The 18906-nt window shown below is 36.2% G+C and overlaps 1 protein-coding gene across 2 annotated transcripts in view; it reads left to right on the top strand.

Moving 5' to 3' along the window:
* Nup58 (nuclear pore complex protein Nup58) overlaps nt 1-18906 on the top strand; it is a 271379-nt gene that overhangs the window by 33783 nt on the left and 218690 nt on the right. For both annotated transcript variants that reach the window (XM_090402967.1, XM_090402968.1), the window contains exon 3: nt 16178-16306. In XM_090402967.1, coding sequence (XP_090259093.1) covers nt 16178-16306 — 129 coding nt within the window. The remainder of the gene's footprint in view (nt 1-16177; nt 16307-18906) is intronic.

Below are 18906 nucleotides of genomic sequence, written 5' to 3'. Positions count from 1 at the left end.
ACATAGTCAATGAAACTTTTCTTATTCTTTGCGTCTTCTCTCCATGTGAATTTGTGCACATTTTTATGTTGGAACATTGTGTTAGTAATAACCAGTCCATGTCCTACTGAGCAGAAATTCAATGGGTATTTGCCATTATTACTGACTTTACTCTTTCCTCCAATTATCCCAGAATATTTTTGTATGTCTGACAGTCATTTCCTACTTGGGGATCTACAACTTAAATCCCCAACAAGGACCAACTTTTCCTTTTTCACTGTGTCAGTTGATTTTTCTAAAACCTCAAAAAATTCCTCCACTTCTATTTTAGTAGAACCTTCTGTGGGATCATAGGCACAAATAAGTCTCATTGTCCAATTCCTCATTCTGATATTTACCCACATCACTCATGTAATATTGCCTGCCATTCAGGAAGATTGGTCTTGTATTTAGTGTTGAATACTATGGCTTACTCCTCCTTTTCCTTGATTGTCATTGCCTGAATATAACATTTTGTATTTTTTGCTTCGAAAGATCCCACCAGTTTTTGTCTTTTTTGTTTCAGTCACCCTTATTATGTCGATCTGGTAACTTATCCAATTCCTCAGCTAGCTCCACTTCTTTGCTATTGAGATTCAAGATCGGTACTATGTTGATAGTACCGATTTTGAACTCTGGTGATGTTGAGTTGGGGTGTGTGTTTCAGGATTTGTTCCAGTAGCTGACTTTTCACTGTTTGACCTGGTTCATTTGCAAAAACAATGGGGGGGGGGGTTTGTTTAACCAGGCAACACCTAAGCTCTTTGCCTAAACTCTTTTCACTGATTGTTATTGCCTCAATATAACATTTTGTATTTATTGCTTAGAAAGATCTCATCAGTTTTTGTATTTTTTGTCTCAGTCACCCCTATTATGTCGACCTGATACTTATCCAATTTTTTTACTAGTTCCATTTCTTTGCCATTCAAGCTTCTTTTGTTAATAGTTCGATCTTGAACTCTGGTGATGTTGATTTGGGGGTGTGTTTCTGGATTTGTTCCAATACCTGACTTTTTGCTCTTTGTTCTGGTTCCTGGCAAATCCATTGGGGACCTTTTTAACCGGGCAATGTCCCAGCCAGCATGAAATTCTGTCGTGTTGTACCATCATTTTTACATTGTAGTTTAAGCCAATAAGAATACAATTTGGTTGGCTAAATACCTAATTACGAGTCTATCCTCACTCGTTCAGTATCCGGTAGTTTGAGTTGCACGAGAAGGTGAGGATTGGACATTAGGTCAGAATCCCTGGTCAGTTCTCCACATTCCTTTAAAGGCCATGTGGGTGTCTCCTCTCAGTTATACAGCTTTGACCCTTATGGATTAGTTTCTGTTTCCATTAAATTATATACAGCTGTTTCTGCAAATATAGGTGCAGTAGAAACACTGGTTTCTTCCAAAATGTTTATTAACAACTCCATGTTATTTTTCTTTCCTAAGCCAAACAGCTAAAAATTACAAAAAAAAATAAAATATATATATATATATTATCAAATAGCTCTGACCATCCTCTTTACAAGGTCTTGAGTTAAAAAGGTTAACTTTTGCTCTTATAATTTCGAAAGAGAGAGAGCAAGAACTTTTTTCTCCTAATGCATGATCATATCCCTTAGGGGTGCTTTACAAAAAACAAAAAACATCTAGTATTTAATAACGGTTTTCTTTGACATTGAACAAGCATACAACACTCTTGCAGAATGAGTAGTACTGAGTTCTACCCTCCTCATTATTTATATATATATAGGGACCAGGTTAGCTGAGTGGCTATGTGCTTCGCAACCATGTGGCTTGGAAAGGAATGTCCCGGGTTCGATTTCCATCGCTGACGTGAGGAGCTAAGACATAGCCAAGTTAGCCAGTCTTGGGCATGGACTGCAGGAGTTTTCCTCCTGCAAGCAGGCAAACCGACCTTGAGAACATAATGTTTCTACAGACATAGGATACACCGGGAGGCATAGGGCCAACCACCTTATCCTCGTTTAACGGTTGCAGTTGTAAGGAATAGAAACCCTCGACACCATAAAAGGTAAAAGAGGGAAAGATTAAGAAAGAAAGAAATACTAAGTTAAAGATGCCAAGAAATTATATTCTTGGTTTGATTCAAGCAAAGCTTCACACACAAACTTTGTTTGCTTACACTTGGATAAAGGATCAGACCAAGAATAAAATTTCTTAGCAGCTTGAACTTATAGTAAGACAGTTGTAGCAATCTATTGACAGTATTGCTATTTGGGTACTTGTTAATAGGTTTAGAAGTTTCCTACACAAGACCATTAATGTGGAATTTTCCTGGAAATGCAATCTTATTCTGACTCTGAATTAAGTCTAGGACTAACCCAAGTATCTTGGGTTAGGACACTGTTGGAGTGTTGTATTTTTTTAATTTTTTTAATTGAATATAACCTATATTCAATTCATACCTATCACATCATTGCCAACTGAGGGATAAGTTCTGGAGAGTATCAAACATTATCCATCTAGCTAACCAGTGTTCTTTTGCTTTGTCTATAACGAGCACTTATCCATTCAGTACTTAACATTGCTTCATTGGTTGGATGATTCTCTGACATCCAACCAATGATGAAGCATCACTCTGTCAGAGAATTGGAACTGCAACTGGTGCATTAAATGTGAAACTTAATGAAAAAAATTCTTGCCAGATTTATCATTGACAAGTTTTTTTTTTTTTTGTCCACAGGGAAAACTTATATAACAACCATGTATGTCCCTTGGCATGCCTGCACACCATTATCATGCAGCATCTCTTATGCTCCTAGAGTAGAACAAAATACATGCACAGTAAAAAAAAAAAAAAAAAAAAAAAAAAAAAAAAGCTAGGTTTTTTTTTTCTGTCTATAAAGACTGCTCAAAATAAGCATTTTTAGTGGGATCTGCTGCTGTCTTTACAGACAATTATAATATATAATTGTAACCTACTAGAATGCTGCACAATCGTACTGCTGAGCCTACATGCCATCGACTATTTCAAGATTATTTTGAGTGTGGACCTGTTTTTCAAAGCTCCTAAGATGGATTATTATTATAATATTTTTTTTATTATTAATTTAGCATTTTCTTAGTTTAGCTGTTTAGTCTATTATTATTTTATTTTATATATTTATTATTTTTTTAACATTTTTATTATTATCAAGAGTTACTAAAGGGATTTTATAGAATAGATGCCAAAGAAACCTTTCAATACATGATTGTAAGGGAGAAACGGGGGATCACTTTGGAAGTGGTGTAAGAGTTTGATTAGCAAGGATAAGGATTGTATTTTTTGTTTGGCGATTGCAAATGAGTTGAATAGGTTATAGAGGCATTTGTGAGTACTTTACGATTAATGAAGTTTAAGATGAGATATGATAGACATATAAATAATATCATGTTAGCCTTCCATAATGAGTCTTTGGTCTCTATAGAGATAATAATCTAATAAGAATAAATGTATATGTGCCAGGAGCATTAGCGACAAGAGCAAGGAGTTTTTAGCATAGTTGCTTCACTTGGACAAAAATTAGTGAGGCATTAGTAAGACTTGGTTGATGGCTAACTTCGTTGAGAATAATTTGCATGACAGCCTTGAAAGCCACCATTAATAAATGATTTTTTACTTCATTCTAATATATTTCATTTACATACTAAGTATGTAAAGTGCATTTATTGCCTGCGTATGTTTTTTTTTTTTTTTTTTTTTGTTAACATTTAAAGGGTGGCATATTTTGCCAGTTAGTCTAACCAGTTGCAAAAATTTTAAAACATTTCTCGGATATCAAAGCTGAATGTTAAACATCCAAGAGTATCTGTGGGTTCAAGGAGATATTGCAATATACCTGTATACTAATGCAGGAGCATCAGAAACACACTTGAGTAGTTTTGAGCATTGATTTGATTTACTATTGATTTACTTGCTCAGAAATTAGGGAATTTTGGTTGATGGAGGAAGATACTGTTACAGGGATAGAATGCAAGGGCTATGGTAGATAGAAAAGGATGGGAAGAAGGATATTTCTAATGATAGCACAAATACAGATGGGGTTGACAGAAAGTACATTTGAAGCATGGTGTAATTTGAAGTGTAAGAGCCATCAGGGAGCCTCTGTAGCTCAGTCAGTATAGATGGTCAGAAAGATCTGGGTTTGATTCCCGTCCATGACGTGAGGAACCTTTATCTAGTCTCTTTTGACAGAAGGTGAGTTAGAAGGTCTCATATGGAGGTAGGGTTTTTTTTTTCACCCAGAAACTTTGGTTTTTCATCCCACAGAATAGGCAAACAGCCCCGTGAACACATATATCTACAGACATAAGACACTTTGGGAGGCATAGAGCTAACCACCTTATCCTTGAATTACGGTTGAGAAGTCCAAGAATAGTTGGATAGCTAAGAACCTTAAGGGTTTGTGAAACTTAAGAAGAAGAGGGTATTGAAGGAGGAGGTTGAGAAGATGTTTCACTTGAACCAAACAGTGAATGAATGTTGATTGACAGCTATTGGTCAACATAAATACATGATCAGCTATGGTGAACCTTCTTTGGAACCAGATAATCAACATTCATTTATTATCTGGTTCCAAAGAATGTTGACTAATAGCTGATTCTGTAATTATTTGCTTAAAGGAAAGTGGAACAGTGGTTAACCAGAAGTACCAATGAAATACCTGTAGAAGATGAACAGGGGAAACAAGTATGTTTGTGATAATGGCTGGAGTGAGTCTCTAAGAGAAGGGTCATCAACTAACCAAATTGCCCTCTTCTGAACAGTGAATTATTTTTATAGTTTTTGGTGCACTGTCTCATATATGATAACAGTATTCTATTCAGTATCTTGAGCAGAAAATAAATGATGAACATATTCACATTATAATAAAGAATAATAATTTTTATTATTGGAAATATTTCAGCCAGAAATTAGTGAACTATCAGCATAATCACAAGGTGAAGCTAGAACAAAAAACCGTAATCCTCTATACAAAGCTGAGTTGCATGCTGGGATGCCACCATATTGTGATTACAAAATAAAATGAGATTACATTTAAAGCTAAAACAAAAATTCAAGTGAAAAACATGAATGAAATATATAAATTAACAAATTTAGATAAATAAAACGATTGAATATCATAGCATTATATATATATATAAAAGAGTGGTGCCACACTATTGCTTACCATTTAAGAGGATGAGACTCTCCCAAATCTTGGCTGTGGATAGGCAGTCATAGAAGTGCTTTACCTCTCTCTTTAAATAACTATTCAAACCTAAACTGGTTATGATGTAAAAGGTGGTCAGACTAGAGGAGATTGTGATCGGTGTTCACTCCATGCTGAGAAAGGCCAGATTTTTCAAGTTTATTGTTATTGATATAAGATTAGTGTTCTTGTAGTAATTTTTTGACAGCTTGTTCTGTTTGTTCAAAGTATGAGTGGAGGAACTCACACTTAACCTGATAAACACAAAAAAGAAAGCAAAGAAGTTCCTTCACCACTTAGAATGCAACCAGTGAATCAATTACCACCAATATGGATTCCACCTCATCTACAACAAATATCCTTTTCTGTTGTTTTTGAATAGTTGTATGGCTGGCTTTTTATCTTATTTGTTTGTGTTTGATTAGATACAATCATACCCAAAGAAATAAGATAAAAAGGATCAGCATGGAAACTAGCCTGATGAAGGATAGATGCCAGATGAAAAATTTTCTAAAGACAATACAGGATAGTATTAGTTCAGGAACACAAGTTTTAAGCACAGTTGGGTGCCCATCTTGATATCAAAGCTATTTAGGATTCTTCTTCTGTCTTTTTTTTTTTTTTTTTGATGAATGACTTAAAGCATTTAGGATAAAGCATGATGAGTGCTTTTTCTTGGTAATGCATTTCTTGTTAATGATGGAGTAAGATGATACCAGGAATGCTTTTGTTATTCAAGTTATTTAGGATTCTTCTAATGTTTTTTTTTATGAAAGACTAAAGGAGGTATACAGTGTGCATAGCTTTGTAATAATTGTGTGATTTGTCTTGGTCAGCATTGTAGTAGTTGAAAATGTGAGGTTTTGGTGGTTTTGAAGAGCTTTTAAACATCTTTGAAAATCCATTTTAATAACTGCATGATACGGAAAAGCATAAATTACTTTATTTGGCCTAGAAATCTCAACCAGTTTCTTGTGCTGACAGGTACACTTCATCAGGAACATACTTATGTTACAAAAAAATAAAATAAAAACTGAAATAGGTAAACATATCACATAAAGCAATGAAGGAAAACAGTAGATGAAAAAAAATGAAACAATAAAAGCCAATTATGACATTTGCTAGATCATAACAAATTCAACTGCCTCACTTTATCAAAAATCTGGGAGAACTTCAGCAAGATTCCATTACAGCAACCATACAGTATTCCAGTTAGAACTGTAGGATTCCTCCTCTCAGACTTGGTCTGTGTTTGCCTTCCTGGTAGTGTGCCTGCATGCATGTGCTTAATATATTTCTTTGTGCCAATGAAGATGTCTTGGTCACCAAGGTGAAATATGACTGAAATTATTTATCAGGTAAATAAATTTAGTTCGTAAACAAGACATGTTTTCTTCACTAAACATCATCATGAATGATAATCAAGATACCAGCCTTGTGATCCACTGTATAAAAAATACTCTTTTTTTCCCCTGACTTCAGGATGGTATATATATATATATATGTATATACACCCACCCACACATATTCAATGGACAAAACATTAGAGATGGAGATGATGGGAAGTTGACACCGGCATCTCCCGCTCTGAGTGAAACAAACCCAAACCCAATGCAGACGGTAAATAGGCAGACATTGGGGCTTCCCAACAGTGTATCACAATCGATGAAATGTGGGTAAATGTGACAATTTTAGTGACTTTGATCATGGACGTATTATCGGTGCAAGGCAGATGGGTCATTCTATCATCCAAGTGGTAAGAACCCTAGGGTTCTTTAGGAGAAACCGTATCAAGGGTCTACCCCGAGTATACATTAACAGACTTACCAGCATCCAGCAAACAAGTGGTCGCCAATTACATGCCATTGATGATCAGGATCAATATAAACTGTCCAGGCTCATACAGACTACTGCAGGGCAATGGTTGAATAAATCACATCAGGTTTCAGTGTCAGAGGTCCAAGCAGTGTCAGTAAGCGAACAGTACTGCTTGCTCTGCATACCATGAGCTTTAGGAACTGATGCCCTAATCAGGTACCACTATTGACAGCTTGTCATCGGGCATTGTACCTTGCCTGGTGTTGGGACCATCAAACTGACTGGACCTTCACAGAGTGGACCAGAGTCATGTGGTCTGATGAATCCCATTATCAGTTGTATCGAGCTGTTGGGAGGGTGCTAGTATGGCATTGATAGCATGAGACCTTGGCTCTCTCCCATTCTGCCAGGTCGGCTCTGCGATTGTTTGGTAAGCTTTCTCATGTGACACATTAGGTCCCTTAGTGTGTCTGGAGAGATCCTTAAATGCTGTGAGCTACCAGAATGTGCTGACAGATCACCTGTACACTTTCACGGCCTTCATGCATCCTGCAGCCGATGGTCTGTTTTAGCAGGACAATGCACCACCCCTCTGGGCTGCAACCACCAGTTGGGACCATCCACTGCCCCCCCCCCCAAGATCCATGGATTTAAATTCAATCGAATCTCTCCTAAATGCCTGATCTTAGATTGATCTTAGATGTCAGTCCTGGATCTCCTGATCCAGGACTGACATCTAAGGTGCAGTTGCAGACACTGCTGCAACAGGCATGACTGGAATTACCCCTGGCAACCCTCCAGCATGTGGAGGGTTGGCAGTGGAGTTAATATCTTGGAGAGTACAGGCTGTTATTTGTGCTAGGAGGACCATCATGCTATTAGGTAGGTATCTCCAGTTTTGTCCATTGAGTTTATATATGAAGTTCATTCTTCAGCATGAAAACTACAGGACATTGACCTAGAAATTTCTGACAATAAAAGACCTTATGTTGACATTGAATTGTCAACATAAGGTCTTTTATTGACCTAGAAAATTTTGAACAGTAAAAGATCTTATGTTTCAGTGTATACAGAAAGCCAACCAGCTGTGGTAGATTCCTATATGCTTCCAACAGAGCCTACAGCATAGAAAAAGAGAAACAGAAAAACATCTTTAACTCACTCACTCATACTCTGTCAACACTTTTAAAAATCTCATTCAAGACATTAACAAGCAAGATTTCAAAGGTGCAGTCATCCTTTCTTATATCTGCAGTGTCATAGACAAAATGCCTCATTTTCTTCAGTCATAACATAAAGGTGGCTGCTCCAATGTGCAACATCTCCAGATTCTTACTGCTTCTAAAATCCTCCTGTCTCTGTCTGTCAAGAAACCAGGAGTCTACAAGATTCACTGTTCATGTGGCATTTGCTAATTTTGTCAAACAAAAAATATTCTGGAAATATCCACATTGGAGTTTTCAAGATGTTGAAAAGACAACCCAGATCTGGATTAGTTTTTTGCATGACCATTGACAACCATCCAATATGCTGGCAAAAAAAAAAGCCTTACGTTGAACAGGTCTATTTTTTCATAAAATCCAAGAAGACTTCCAAAATGCTGCATATTCCTACTCAGTGCAATAAAAACAAGGTTGGTTTGATCTCTTTCATCTCCTGGTGCAGACCAGACCAGACCTGCACCAGGTCTGGTCTGCATTCATCAAAATACTGATATCTGCAGCCTGGCTGTGATGAAAATTCATTGTTTATAAACTATTACACTTTTTTTATAATGTTAGTCAAGTGGCTTTTAATTTTATCGTCCTACATGTTTCGCCAATTTTTTTCTGTCGGCATCTTCAGGGAATACAAATTAGTAAGCTATATGAAGGTAACAGACTAAGTTATAACTGATGGTTCTAATTCATACAAAAAATTAGTATTGTGCGAGACAATGCACGTGTCTCGGGAACGTGATTTATTTGTTATGACTCATGATGTAATTGGCGTGAAAGTTCATTTCTTTGATGTTAAATGATCTGATTAAAGCTTTCCAAATTTCTGGTAGGGTTAGACCTTGATTCTTGTTTAGGTTTCCAGTTGTGCGGGCGACTGTAGCTGCTTCCTTGAAAGTTCTTGAATGGTAGTTATCTTCTATATAGGGCATAAGGCTTTTATCCCACTATGCCATTTTGCCTCTACCAACCATCTCATTGAGTGAGATAAAAGCCTTATGCCCTATATAGAAGCTAACTACTATTTAAGAACCTTCAAGGAAGCAGCTACAGTTGCCTGCACAACTGGAAACCTAAACAAGAATCAAGGTCTAACCCTACCAGAAATTTGGAAAGCTTTAATCAGATCATTTAACATCAAAGAAATGAACTTTCACACCAATTACATCATGAGTCATAACAAATAAATCACGTTCCCGAGACACGCACATTGTCTCGCACAATACTAATTTTTTGTATGAATTAGAACCATCAGTTATAACTTAGTCTGTTACCTTCATATAGCTTACTAATTTGTATTCCCTGAAGATGCCGATAGAAAAAAAATTGGCGAAACATGTAGGACGATAAAATTAAAAGCCACTTGACTAACATTATAAAAAAAGTGTAATAGTTTATATACATAATAGTCAAGAAAGAATACCACACAATTCATTGTTTAGTTTGATTTTTTTCATCCATTGTATTCTTTCATTGCATAATGATATGTTCTTCTTTAGTTAACTTTTTTTTTTTTTGTGTAACACAAGTAAGCTCCTGACAAACTGTACCTGCTGGCACACAGACTACTAGAGATTTCTAAGTTGAATAAATTATTTTGTGCTTCTTCACTTCATGTGGTCATTAAACTGGAAATTGGATGGAGGTTGACCTTGTCTGTGAGTGATGTCAGTAATATCTGGATGTAAGAGAAGTGGAAATGTGATTGAGCAAAAGTTGTGCCCATTGGTCTTTGTGAAGGACCAATGTGTGATTTGAACATGTAAGATTGTTGTTGTTGCTCTTATGGATTTGGATATTTGCTGATGGCCTGTTTGCAGCTTCATGTCGTCTTGTAGGCTGAGTTGTATGGTTGGGGTTCTGGTTTCACTTGTGGTATGTGGAATTCTTTTCTAGAACTGCTTTGGCTTTTGTTGGAAAACTGAAGTTTGGATAGTGGTCTGGGCTTTTGAATGGTGTGTGTGTGAATCTGAGTGAGTGAGTGAAAGGAGGAATGTCTGCATTCCAGTAAGAATTATTTCATTTATTCAGTTGCAGCAGGTGTCTGGATCAGGAGATGAAAGTCAGCCCAAGAAAAAGAGAGCGTCCCATTTAGCACTATTGCAGTTCCAAAGGATACAAGACTAATGTGGCTGGATCAAGGGCATTCATCAAGAAAGGGGACTTTGATAAGGTTGGAATTACCAAGAGGAGAAATTATATCTGCAGTGTATTTATCAGATAAAAAGGTTAAGAGATCAGAGGTGTTGGAGTGGAGAGAATTATCTGATATTCTATTGAGCAGATGTACAATTTGTGAAAGATTGTTAATGACAGTGAAAATCTTATCAACTCTGCCACCTTGACTGGTGAAATTGCAGAAGGAAAGCTATTCTAAGTTGTGAATATCGAAGTCTCCAAGAAAGACGACAGTATTTGGACTGTGGATGATCAAGCTTTATAGACTTATAATGGAAAAGGTCAGGGCATTTTGTCAGAATTTGGAGAACAGCAAATGAATGGTACAAAATGAAACAAGGAAATTTTGAGCCATGATATCATAAAGAGAGGATTCGAAGTTTGACATTTGTGTTGTGAGATGTCAGCACTTCATTGAGTGAGTTTTCTTTATCCACAAGGCTAATACATTTTCTTATGTTGTCATTCATGGTTGTTGAATATTAAGAAAGAGTGGGAGCATATAGTAAAGGTGAAGGAACTGCAGGCAGGCAGAGAGAGAGAGAGAGAGAGAGGAAAACATTTAGTTTCCTGGTCTTCTGTGTCCTCAACAGTTTCCCCTGCATTTCACTTATACTTGAACTCTCTCTCTCTCTCTCTCCAAACTCACCAGCCAGAGTAAATGGTAGCAGGATTTTTTGCTAGCTGATTTTGAATCCTCCTGATGTGTTACTGTCTAGCACCCCAGAATCCGGTTTACTGTTGTGCTCTTTGATGAGGAAGGATTGGAGCTGCAGTGTGTTCAGTAGTCCCATCCTCTTCAAGAGTTTTTCTTACCCTCTCAAGTAAGTTTGCATAATCTTACCGGGAACATTAAGCATAGAAATTCCTCTGTAATTCTCACATTCAATTTTATATTTCTCCTTTTTATAGATGGATACTATGAGAGATTTACTTTGTTCAGGGTGGGGATCTTTTGACCATGATGTGTGGATTATGCATTGCAGCAAATATAAAAGTTTTATATCTCCATATTTGATCCTTTCTGGTTAAATATCTTCTACAGCTGCCTTTTGACATTCAAGTTTGTGTTTTCAGACTTTCATTTTTTCTCGAGTAATATTTGTATATTTGGTCTACAGTTCACTTCTGAAAACTGCTTAACTTTGATTCTTTTTTTGAAACTTTGTTGAAACTGTCTTAAACTGTCTTTTCTTTTCAGTATCATAATGTTTCATTCTACTGAAACCTAAATTATGATTACTTCTATTTCAAATTTGTATGCTCTTCTATCTTGAACCACTATGAAGATGTTACTGTCACCATTATTAACATAGTGAGACTCTTTTTATTTCTTGTAATGTAATGCAGTAGACTCTCGACTATCCAGCCTAATGTGATAGAAGGGCAGGCTGGATAACACAAAAGCTGGATAAGCTGGAGTTCTAGGCCTACTTTTTCACACAAATGTGAAAAGGTAGGCCTAAGATGAAAGAGTCAAAACTTACAGTTTTTAGTTTTTGAAAAAGTCCTTGATAGATGACTGCTTCACCCTTTTAGCCCTCTTCTGCAATGCAATGTCCCTCCACTTACGCAAGCAGATGATATCAGCTGGTGTTGCTTCCTCCTGCTCACTAATGTACTGCAGTGCTGCCTCAATCGTCTTGAACCCTTCCGAATGTGGGATGAGATTTTTATTTTTCCTGTCATCTAAGGATGCCACCTCCTCCTCCTCCTCTTCTTATTCCCCCTAAGTCACCATTTCCACAATATCGTTGTCAGTTATTTCATGAACTTCATCGTTTGACATCCATTCTGTAATGTCCTCTGTATTGACATCGTCACAGCTCTGTACATTTTTGAGCAAAACAAGTTTATCGTTTTCATCTTCCACTGCGGTTTCACACGCTGGTTCAAGGTTGAAATGTCCACCTTCATGGTCTAAAAGAATTTTCCAAGACTTTACAAGTGATATGTTTCGAATCTCTTCCCATGCTTCGGCCAACCACCTTACGACATCTAGCAAGTCAATCTTTTTCAGAGTGGTTACGAAGTCTTCATTATTATCAATTGCTGATATCAACGAACTGAGAAGACGCCGACGATACTTTTTCTTTAGTATTTCAAGGATGCCCTGGTCCATCGACTGACAAATAGTAGTCACATTGGGTGGTAAAAATAAAGCTTTGATGTCTCCATCTGTGAGTTTGTCATTGGCAGGATGCGAAGGTGCGTTGTCAAGAAGTAGCACAGCTTTTCTCGGCAAATTGTTGTCTTTCAAATGTTTTTCTACAGTCGGTATGAATTCATTTAGAACCAGGTTTTAAAGATTTCTGAATTCATCCATGCTTTCTTTTGATGTGTGTAATATAGGGGTAGTGATTCCTGATTTTTCAGTTTTTTAAAAGCTCTAGGTTTCTTTGATTTTCCTATTAACGTAAGCTTAAGCTTGTGGTTGCCGGTTGCATTACTGCAAGCCAAGATGGTGACTCGTTCCTTGCTTTTCTTGTATCCTGGTGCAGCGGCTTCTTTTTTTTTTGATGCAAGCGTTTTTGTAGGGAGTAACCTATAATTTAAACCGGTCTCATCGCAGTTGTACAACTGCTCCCCAGAAATTGCCTCTTTTTCATTAAGCTTAAAAAGATAGATTTGAACAAAGGTACAGCCTCTTTATCAGCGGATAAAGCCTTCACACTTATGGTCATCTGGCGAATACTGAATCGTTTTTTCCACCGATCTAACCATCCATCACTGCATTAAATTCTGAATCTTCTTTTACATGTATTTGTTGCTTAAATTGCAATGCTTTTTTTCCTGCAATATCGGCCCAGTAACAGGCAAGCCTTTTCCTCTTAAGTGTTCATGCCACAAAAATAAAGCTTCCTCAACTTCTTTATGCTTAACTTTCAGCATTGTTTTTCTTACTTTCATTCCACTTCCACTAGCTTGGGCAGCATACCACTTTTCAATTTCTGCTTGATTTTTCTTCCAGTCTCCAACTGTACTTTTCCCCACTCCTACCTCCGAAGCAATAGTTTTTGCCGTTACCCCAGAGTCTAGTCGCTTTATAGCACGTAGGTTCTCCTTCATAGTCACTACAACCTTTTTTCTTTTATCACTCATTTCATAATCTTTAATAAAAAAAAACAACGAAGGAAACCGAACAACAATTTACTAACGTAACCAGGAACAGTGGCAAACATATTCCACACTTATGGGTCTGATACGCAACTGTCGAAGCAGAGAAATCCGTACTTTGCATGTCTCAACTTGTGTTATGCACACGGCACGTAGGAGGATTGTAGCAGACGCCCACTTGCAACGCCTTGGCAAAGTAAATTACAGTACGTATTCCTCATTTTATCACGGAGAATTACTGTATTATTATAATTCTCTGGATAAAATCTGGGCTCCGGATAGTACAGAGGCCGGATGGTCGAGAGTCTACTGTTTTACTAATTTAATAAGCCAAAAGGCTATTTTACCGGCGAACATGTTAACAGAAAGGGGGAATGGTAAATCCCTTTATGTTTTAATAGCCGGGTACAAAACTCGGATCGAAATCCATAGAGTTTCATGCTGAAAAAACTATCGGCAGGCCCAAGTGAATGATCACTTGGGTAGTACAACACCAGGGCAACTCCATGCAAAGGTGAAGCAAGCTCCCTCACTAACTTTAATATTCTCTCATAATGTAAAACCCAGCTCCTAAGAGATGCATATATATTGTTTTACATTATGAGAAGAGGTCACTACCCAGACCGGTTTCAACCTTTTTTGGGGTCTCATCAGTGAGTAGGTAGACCTGGAATATCAAGGTTTTAAGTGAACATGAACTTATATACCTCTACTATTGAATTGCCGAAGTGGTGTACTCCTATATTTATTGTTAATTACTAATTTAATAAGCCGAAAGGCTATTTTACCAGCGAACATGTTAATAGAAAGGGGGATGGTAAATCCCTTTATGTTTTAATAGCCGGGTATACGAAACTCGATAGATTGATTCGAGTTTCGTACCCAGAGATTATGAGAGAATATTAAAGTTAGTGAGTGAGCTTGCTCCACCTTTGCATGGAGTTGCCCTGGTGTTGTACTACCCAAGTGATCATTCACTTGGGCCTGCCGATAGTTTTTTTTGGCATGAAACTCTATGGATTTCGATCCAAGTTTTGTACCTGGCTATTAAAACATAAAGGGATTTACCATCCCCCTTTCTATTAGTCTACTGTTTTTTTAATGTTATTTTAAGTAAACATTAACAGAAGATTAATGTCTTTAAGATGTTGGCACTGCGTTAAGTTTTGTTATTGGTCTATATATATATATATATATATATATTTGTTGTTGTTGTGAATTTATGTAGGAGGTTTAATGGAATATTATCAGCACTGAGAAAGGATTAAAAACAATTTTAATACTTCCAATATTTCGTCTCTGTCACAGAGATATCTTCAGGGATTACAAAAAAGCCTTTTGTAATAACACACACACACACACACACAAACATAATACAATAGTAAGTGAAACTAAAGTCCTATCTAGGTGGTGTGCCCTCTATGGGCATTAGCAGGTGGCCTAGGTTGTAAAGAGGGATCTCTGATAATAATTGTTTCCCAAATTTTGGGAAGTTTAATGCATTTGTTTAAATTCGGTTGATTCCTGAGTGCAGATGCAAATTCAAAGAATAGTCTTTCTTTTTTGAATTTACTATAGTGGAACATGGTTTTTTCCCAGGAGATACTGTGGGTTGTAACCAAAACATGGTCTGCAACAGATTGACCATAATCATGATTGCAGATGTATGACTTGTGTTATTCTAACCAGATAGTTGCTGATCTGCCTGTCTGTCCGAAGTAAGGCAGCTACTATCCACATGAATGTATTTCATGCGGATAGTAGGCCCACAAGGCCTGACTGTGGTCAGTCAGGCCTTGTGGGCCATGCTTTGGATATGTCTAATAGAATCAATTGGGAAAAGAGTACCATGCTCCATCGCAATATTTAGAAGAGAAAAACTGTTTTTAGAATGTGTTGCCACTCTTAAAAATCAGCTTGATTTGAATTAATATGGTTAATAAAGCATCGTCAAATATGGGAAACACCAATATTTTGGGATCCCAGTTTACATCCTAGGCCATCAACGCACACATCCATAGAGGGTGCTCCATCTAGTTATGACTTTAGTCTTTTGTCCACATGTTTCACTTAGTTTTGTGTTGCCTGTGTGTGTGTGTGTGTGTGCGCGCGTGCTATGTCTTGTTGTATTCCTTGATGATGTCTTTGTAACTGTGATTAAGTATTAGAAGAATTATTTTTAATTCTTTCCCACTGCTATTTCACTCCATTAAACTTCTAAAATGAGGTTATGAAATCAGTACTCATCAGAATACCTCCCATCTTTGAAATTTACAGTGGAAGTTGATTATGAATAAATCAAATATATTTAGACTAATAGTGATTAGTCATATTAAAGATACAGGATTAATGAACTAATGTGATAATGAAGTTATTATAATATGCATTCTATATGTGTTAGAGGAAACTATCTTATGTTTATAATATAGATGAGAGATTGCAGCTTGTTATATTTTGTGCAGTCGAAACACAGAGTAAATGAAATAAAATGTTTGCAAGGATTGATTTCAAGATTGAAAAATGTTTGTTCTCATTCTAATTATATGTGTGAAGCTTTCTTTTTTTCCTTTTTATCTATATTTTTAAGTAAGTTATACATGAAAAATAAAAATAAAATTCAAGTTTTTTTTTTAATGTAATTTAGCAGGTGGATTTAATACACCAGCATCAACAATTGGTAGTTTTGGAATTGGCATTTCTGTTCCGACAACTTCAACTGGTGCAATTGGTCTAGGTGGTATTGACCATACACAGACAACAGTTGCACCTACAGGTGAGCAAAATTTACAGTTTGTATATACATGTGTGTGTGTGTAAATAATATTTATTTGTGATTTCATTTCAGTTTTAGACACCCAGGGAAAAATATATAACATAGTTTGCTTTTAAGGTTAAGTGTGAGAATACATGGACTGACTCTTGAACACAAAAATGTTGATTTTAACAGTTTTAATTAATCGTGTTGTCATTTCCACTTAGTATATGCATGCTCAAAGCTCTACCATGAAGAATTTTTATCACTGTAAACCTCTCTTTCCCCCCTCCCTAGATTTCCTCTAAAAATAAAATAAGTGATTTCTTTTTGGGGAATACAACAAGCATCAGAGAGGATGTAGAATTTCTTTCATCTCGGAACTGTTCTGCAGGCTGTCTATTAGTGTATTGCACTGAACTTATTGGTGAGGTGAGGCTTCAGGAAGTGTCCCAGTAGCTAGTGAATACTTTCCAATTACTATTTCAGATATACATAAGATAGTGAAGTTTGAATAATGGCATTGTCATATCTATGATTTGATATGAAGTTGCACAAATTTCTCTACTGTATCTAGTAGCTCATTCACTATCAATGATCTCTTTTAGTCGAAAAGATCTGGATTTGAATTTCATCCACACTGTGAAGAAATTTTGTAAGAGTTTATCATTTAAAGTTGAGTTAGTCAGTCTCGTATGGAGATGGCAGGAATTTCATACTTGAAATAAAAGATTTCCATGCCACAAAGCAGTCAAGCTGTGCAGATATACCTACTCAGTTAACAGACTTAATATATCAGCTGCATGTTCTTAGTTTCTGTAATTGTTCCAACCAAACACTCTTCTGTTAATGATAAATTTTTTTTACATAAGTAGCAGAGGGTATACTAATAATAGAACAGAAATTATTGTTTGACATAAAAAATATCTTTCAGTGACCATTCTCTTACATTGGGAATGGCCAAGAAAAACAATAATTCTGATATAATCATAAATTAGCTTTTTTTAAAACTTATGTTATTCTCTTTAGTGCTAAAATGGTCGAAAAATTTTGGAATCATTAAAAGATATTTTTTACATAACTCATTTCCGTTTCTGTTATTATTAGGTTTATCAAAGAATTTAGTGCTTCACATTCCATGCATCTCGAACCTAGTTATGCAGGTTCCTGTCGAAACTGGTGGTTCCCTAACACTCGATCGACAGTAAAGGAGCTCTCCCAACAGACTTTTTTTCCTAATAATTTCTGAGTTAATTAGTCTTTGGCACAGAAAATAAAAAAAAATCCTAGTTAGTGTTTTCTAACTGTAACTGTTTTCCCTGCCCCCTGCGGATACACATGATCGTATGATTGCATTTTTATCAATGTATGAAAGTTTGAGAGTGCATAGCACATCAGCGCTCATCTTAATTGGTCCAATGCAATTAATTGCAGGATAACTTTGAATACTTCTGTAGTGGGGGAACAATCGGTTTGTTTTAGGATTTATTAGAAAACAATAATGAAGGCGAATGCTATATTTTTTTTGTTATATTTGAAATACTCAAAGATGAAAATATGTGAACAATCATTTATAAGACATGTGGGAATAGGAAATGAAAGGAAAGAATAAGTGTGAGTAGAAATACTTTCATTAATAGTAAACAAATTATTATTTGTTTACCATTTGCGATATGTGTGTGTCCTGAAAGTTGCTGGGTAGAGCGAATATCACAATCCTATAAAGTCTAGACACGAATAAGTGAATTTATGATGGCATAATTAAAAAAAAAAAATTACGAGGAGACGGAGAGTATGGCAGGAATAAATATGGTTTGATGGAGCAGCCAATTGTTTCATAAAATTTGTTGCCCATGTTGTGTATTTCTCTGGTTTGTGTATATTTTGCTCCATTTTCCAAGCATTTTCTTTTATTTACTGAGACTCAGTGTACATAACATCTGATCATTATCGATGATCGGATGTTAATCGACACTTTCGGGAATCCTGCATTCATTTTTTTTTTTTTTTTTTATATTTTTAAGTATCGTCTGTCTTATCAATCTCAAATATGTTGGTATTTTTTTTGTAGATCAACAATGTCTTATAATACACAGAATATTCATTTTTATTCAGGAATAGATATTTTTCACTGTCTGTTGTTTCCGAAGACTAGAATAAAAATGTCTCTATACCATTAAAAAAACTTTGCAACCTCAACAGATGCTATGCTGCATAAGTAAGAGAAACATTTAGGTTTTTTTCTCCTAACATCCACTTTCAATTGTGGGCATGGGAAAATGGGTGTCAGTTCAATGTCAGTAAATGTAAAGTCTTCGGCGTGATTAGATATCCAATGTTGTATTATATTGGTGGGATTAGGCTACAGGTTCAATTTTCTAGAACAGTTTTAACATTGTATTGTACAGATTCCTGTAACTTTTTCACACGATGTACAACACCTTGCACTTATTATGAAAGTGACAGATTGCTTTTGAATGGCTTTTGTGTGAGTAAACTGGAGAAATGCTTTGGTATCACTGGTTATAGACCTAAAAGATGACAGTAAATGTAAAGTCATTCACTTTGGCATGATTAGATATCCAATATCATATTATATTGGTGGGATTAGGCTAAGAAAC

This window comes from Typopeltis vanoorti, chromosome 13, assembly GCF_054136105.1.
Source record: "Typopeltis vanoorti isolate ZY-2024b chromosome 13, IOZ_Tvanoo_1.0, whole genome shotgun sequence".
Taxonomy (NCBI): Eukaryota; Metazoa; Arthropoda; class Arachnida; order Uropygi; family Thelyphonidae; genus Typopeltis; species Typopeltis vanoorti.
This window is presented reverse-complemented; position numbering and strand designations above follow the sequence as displayed.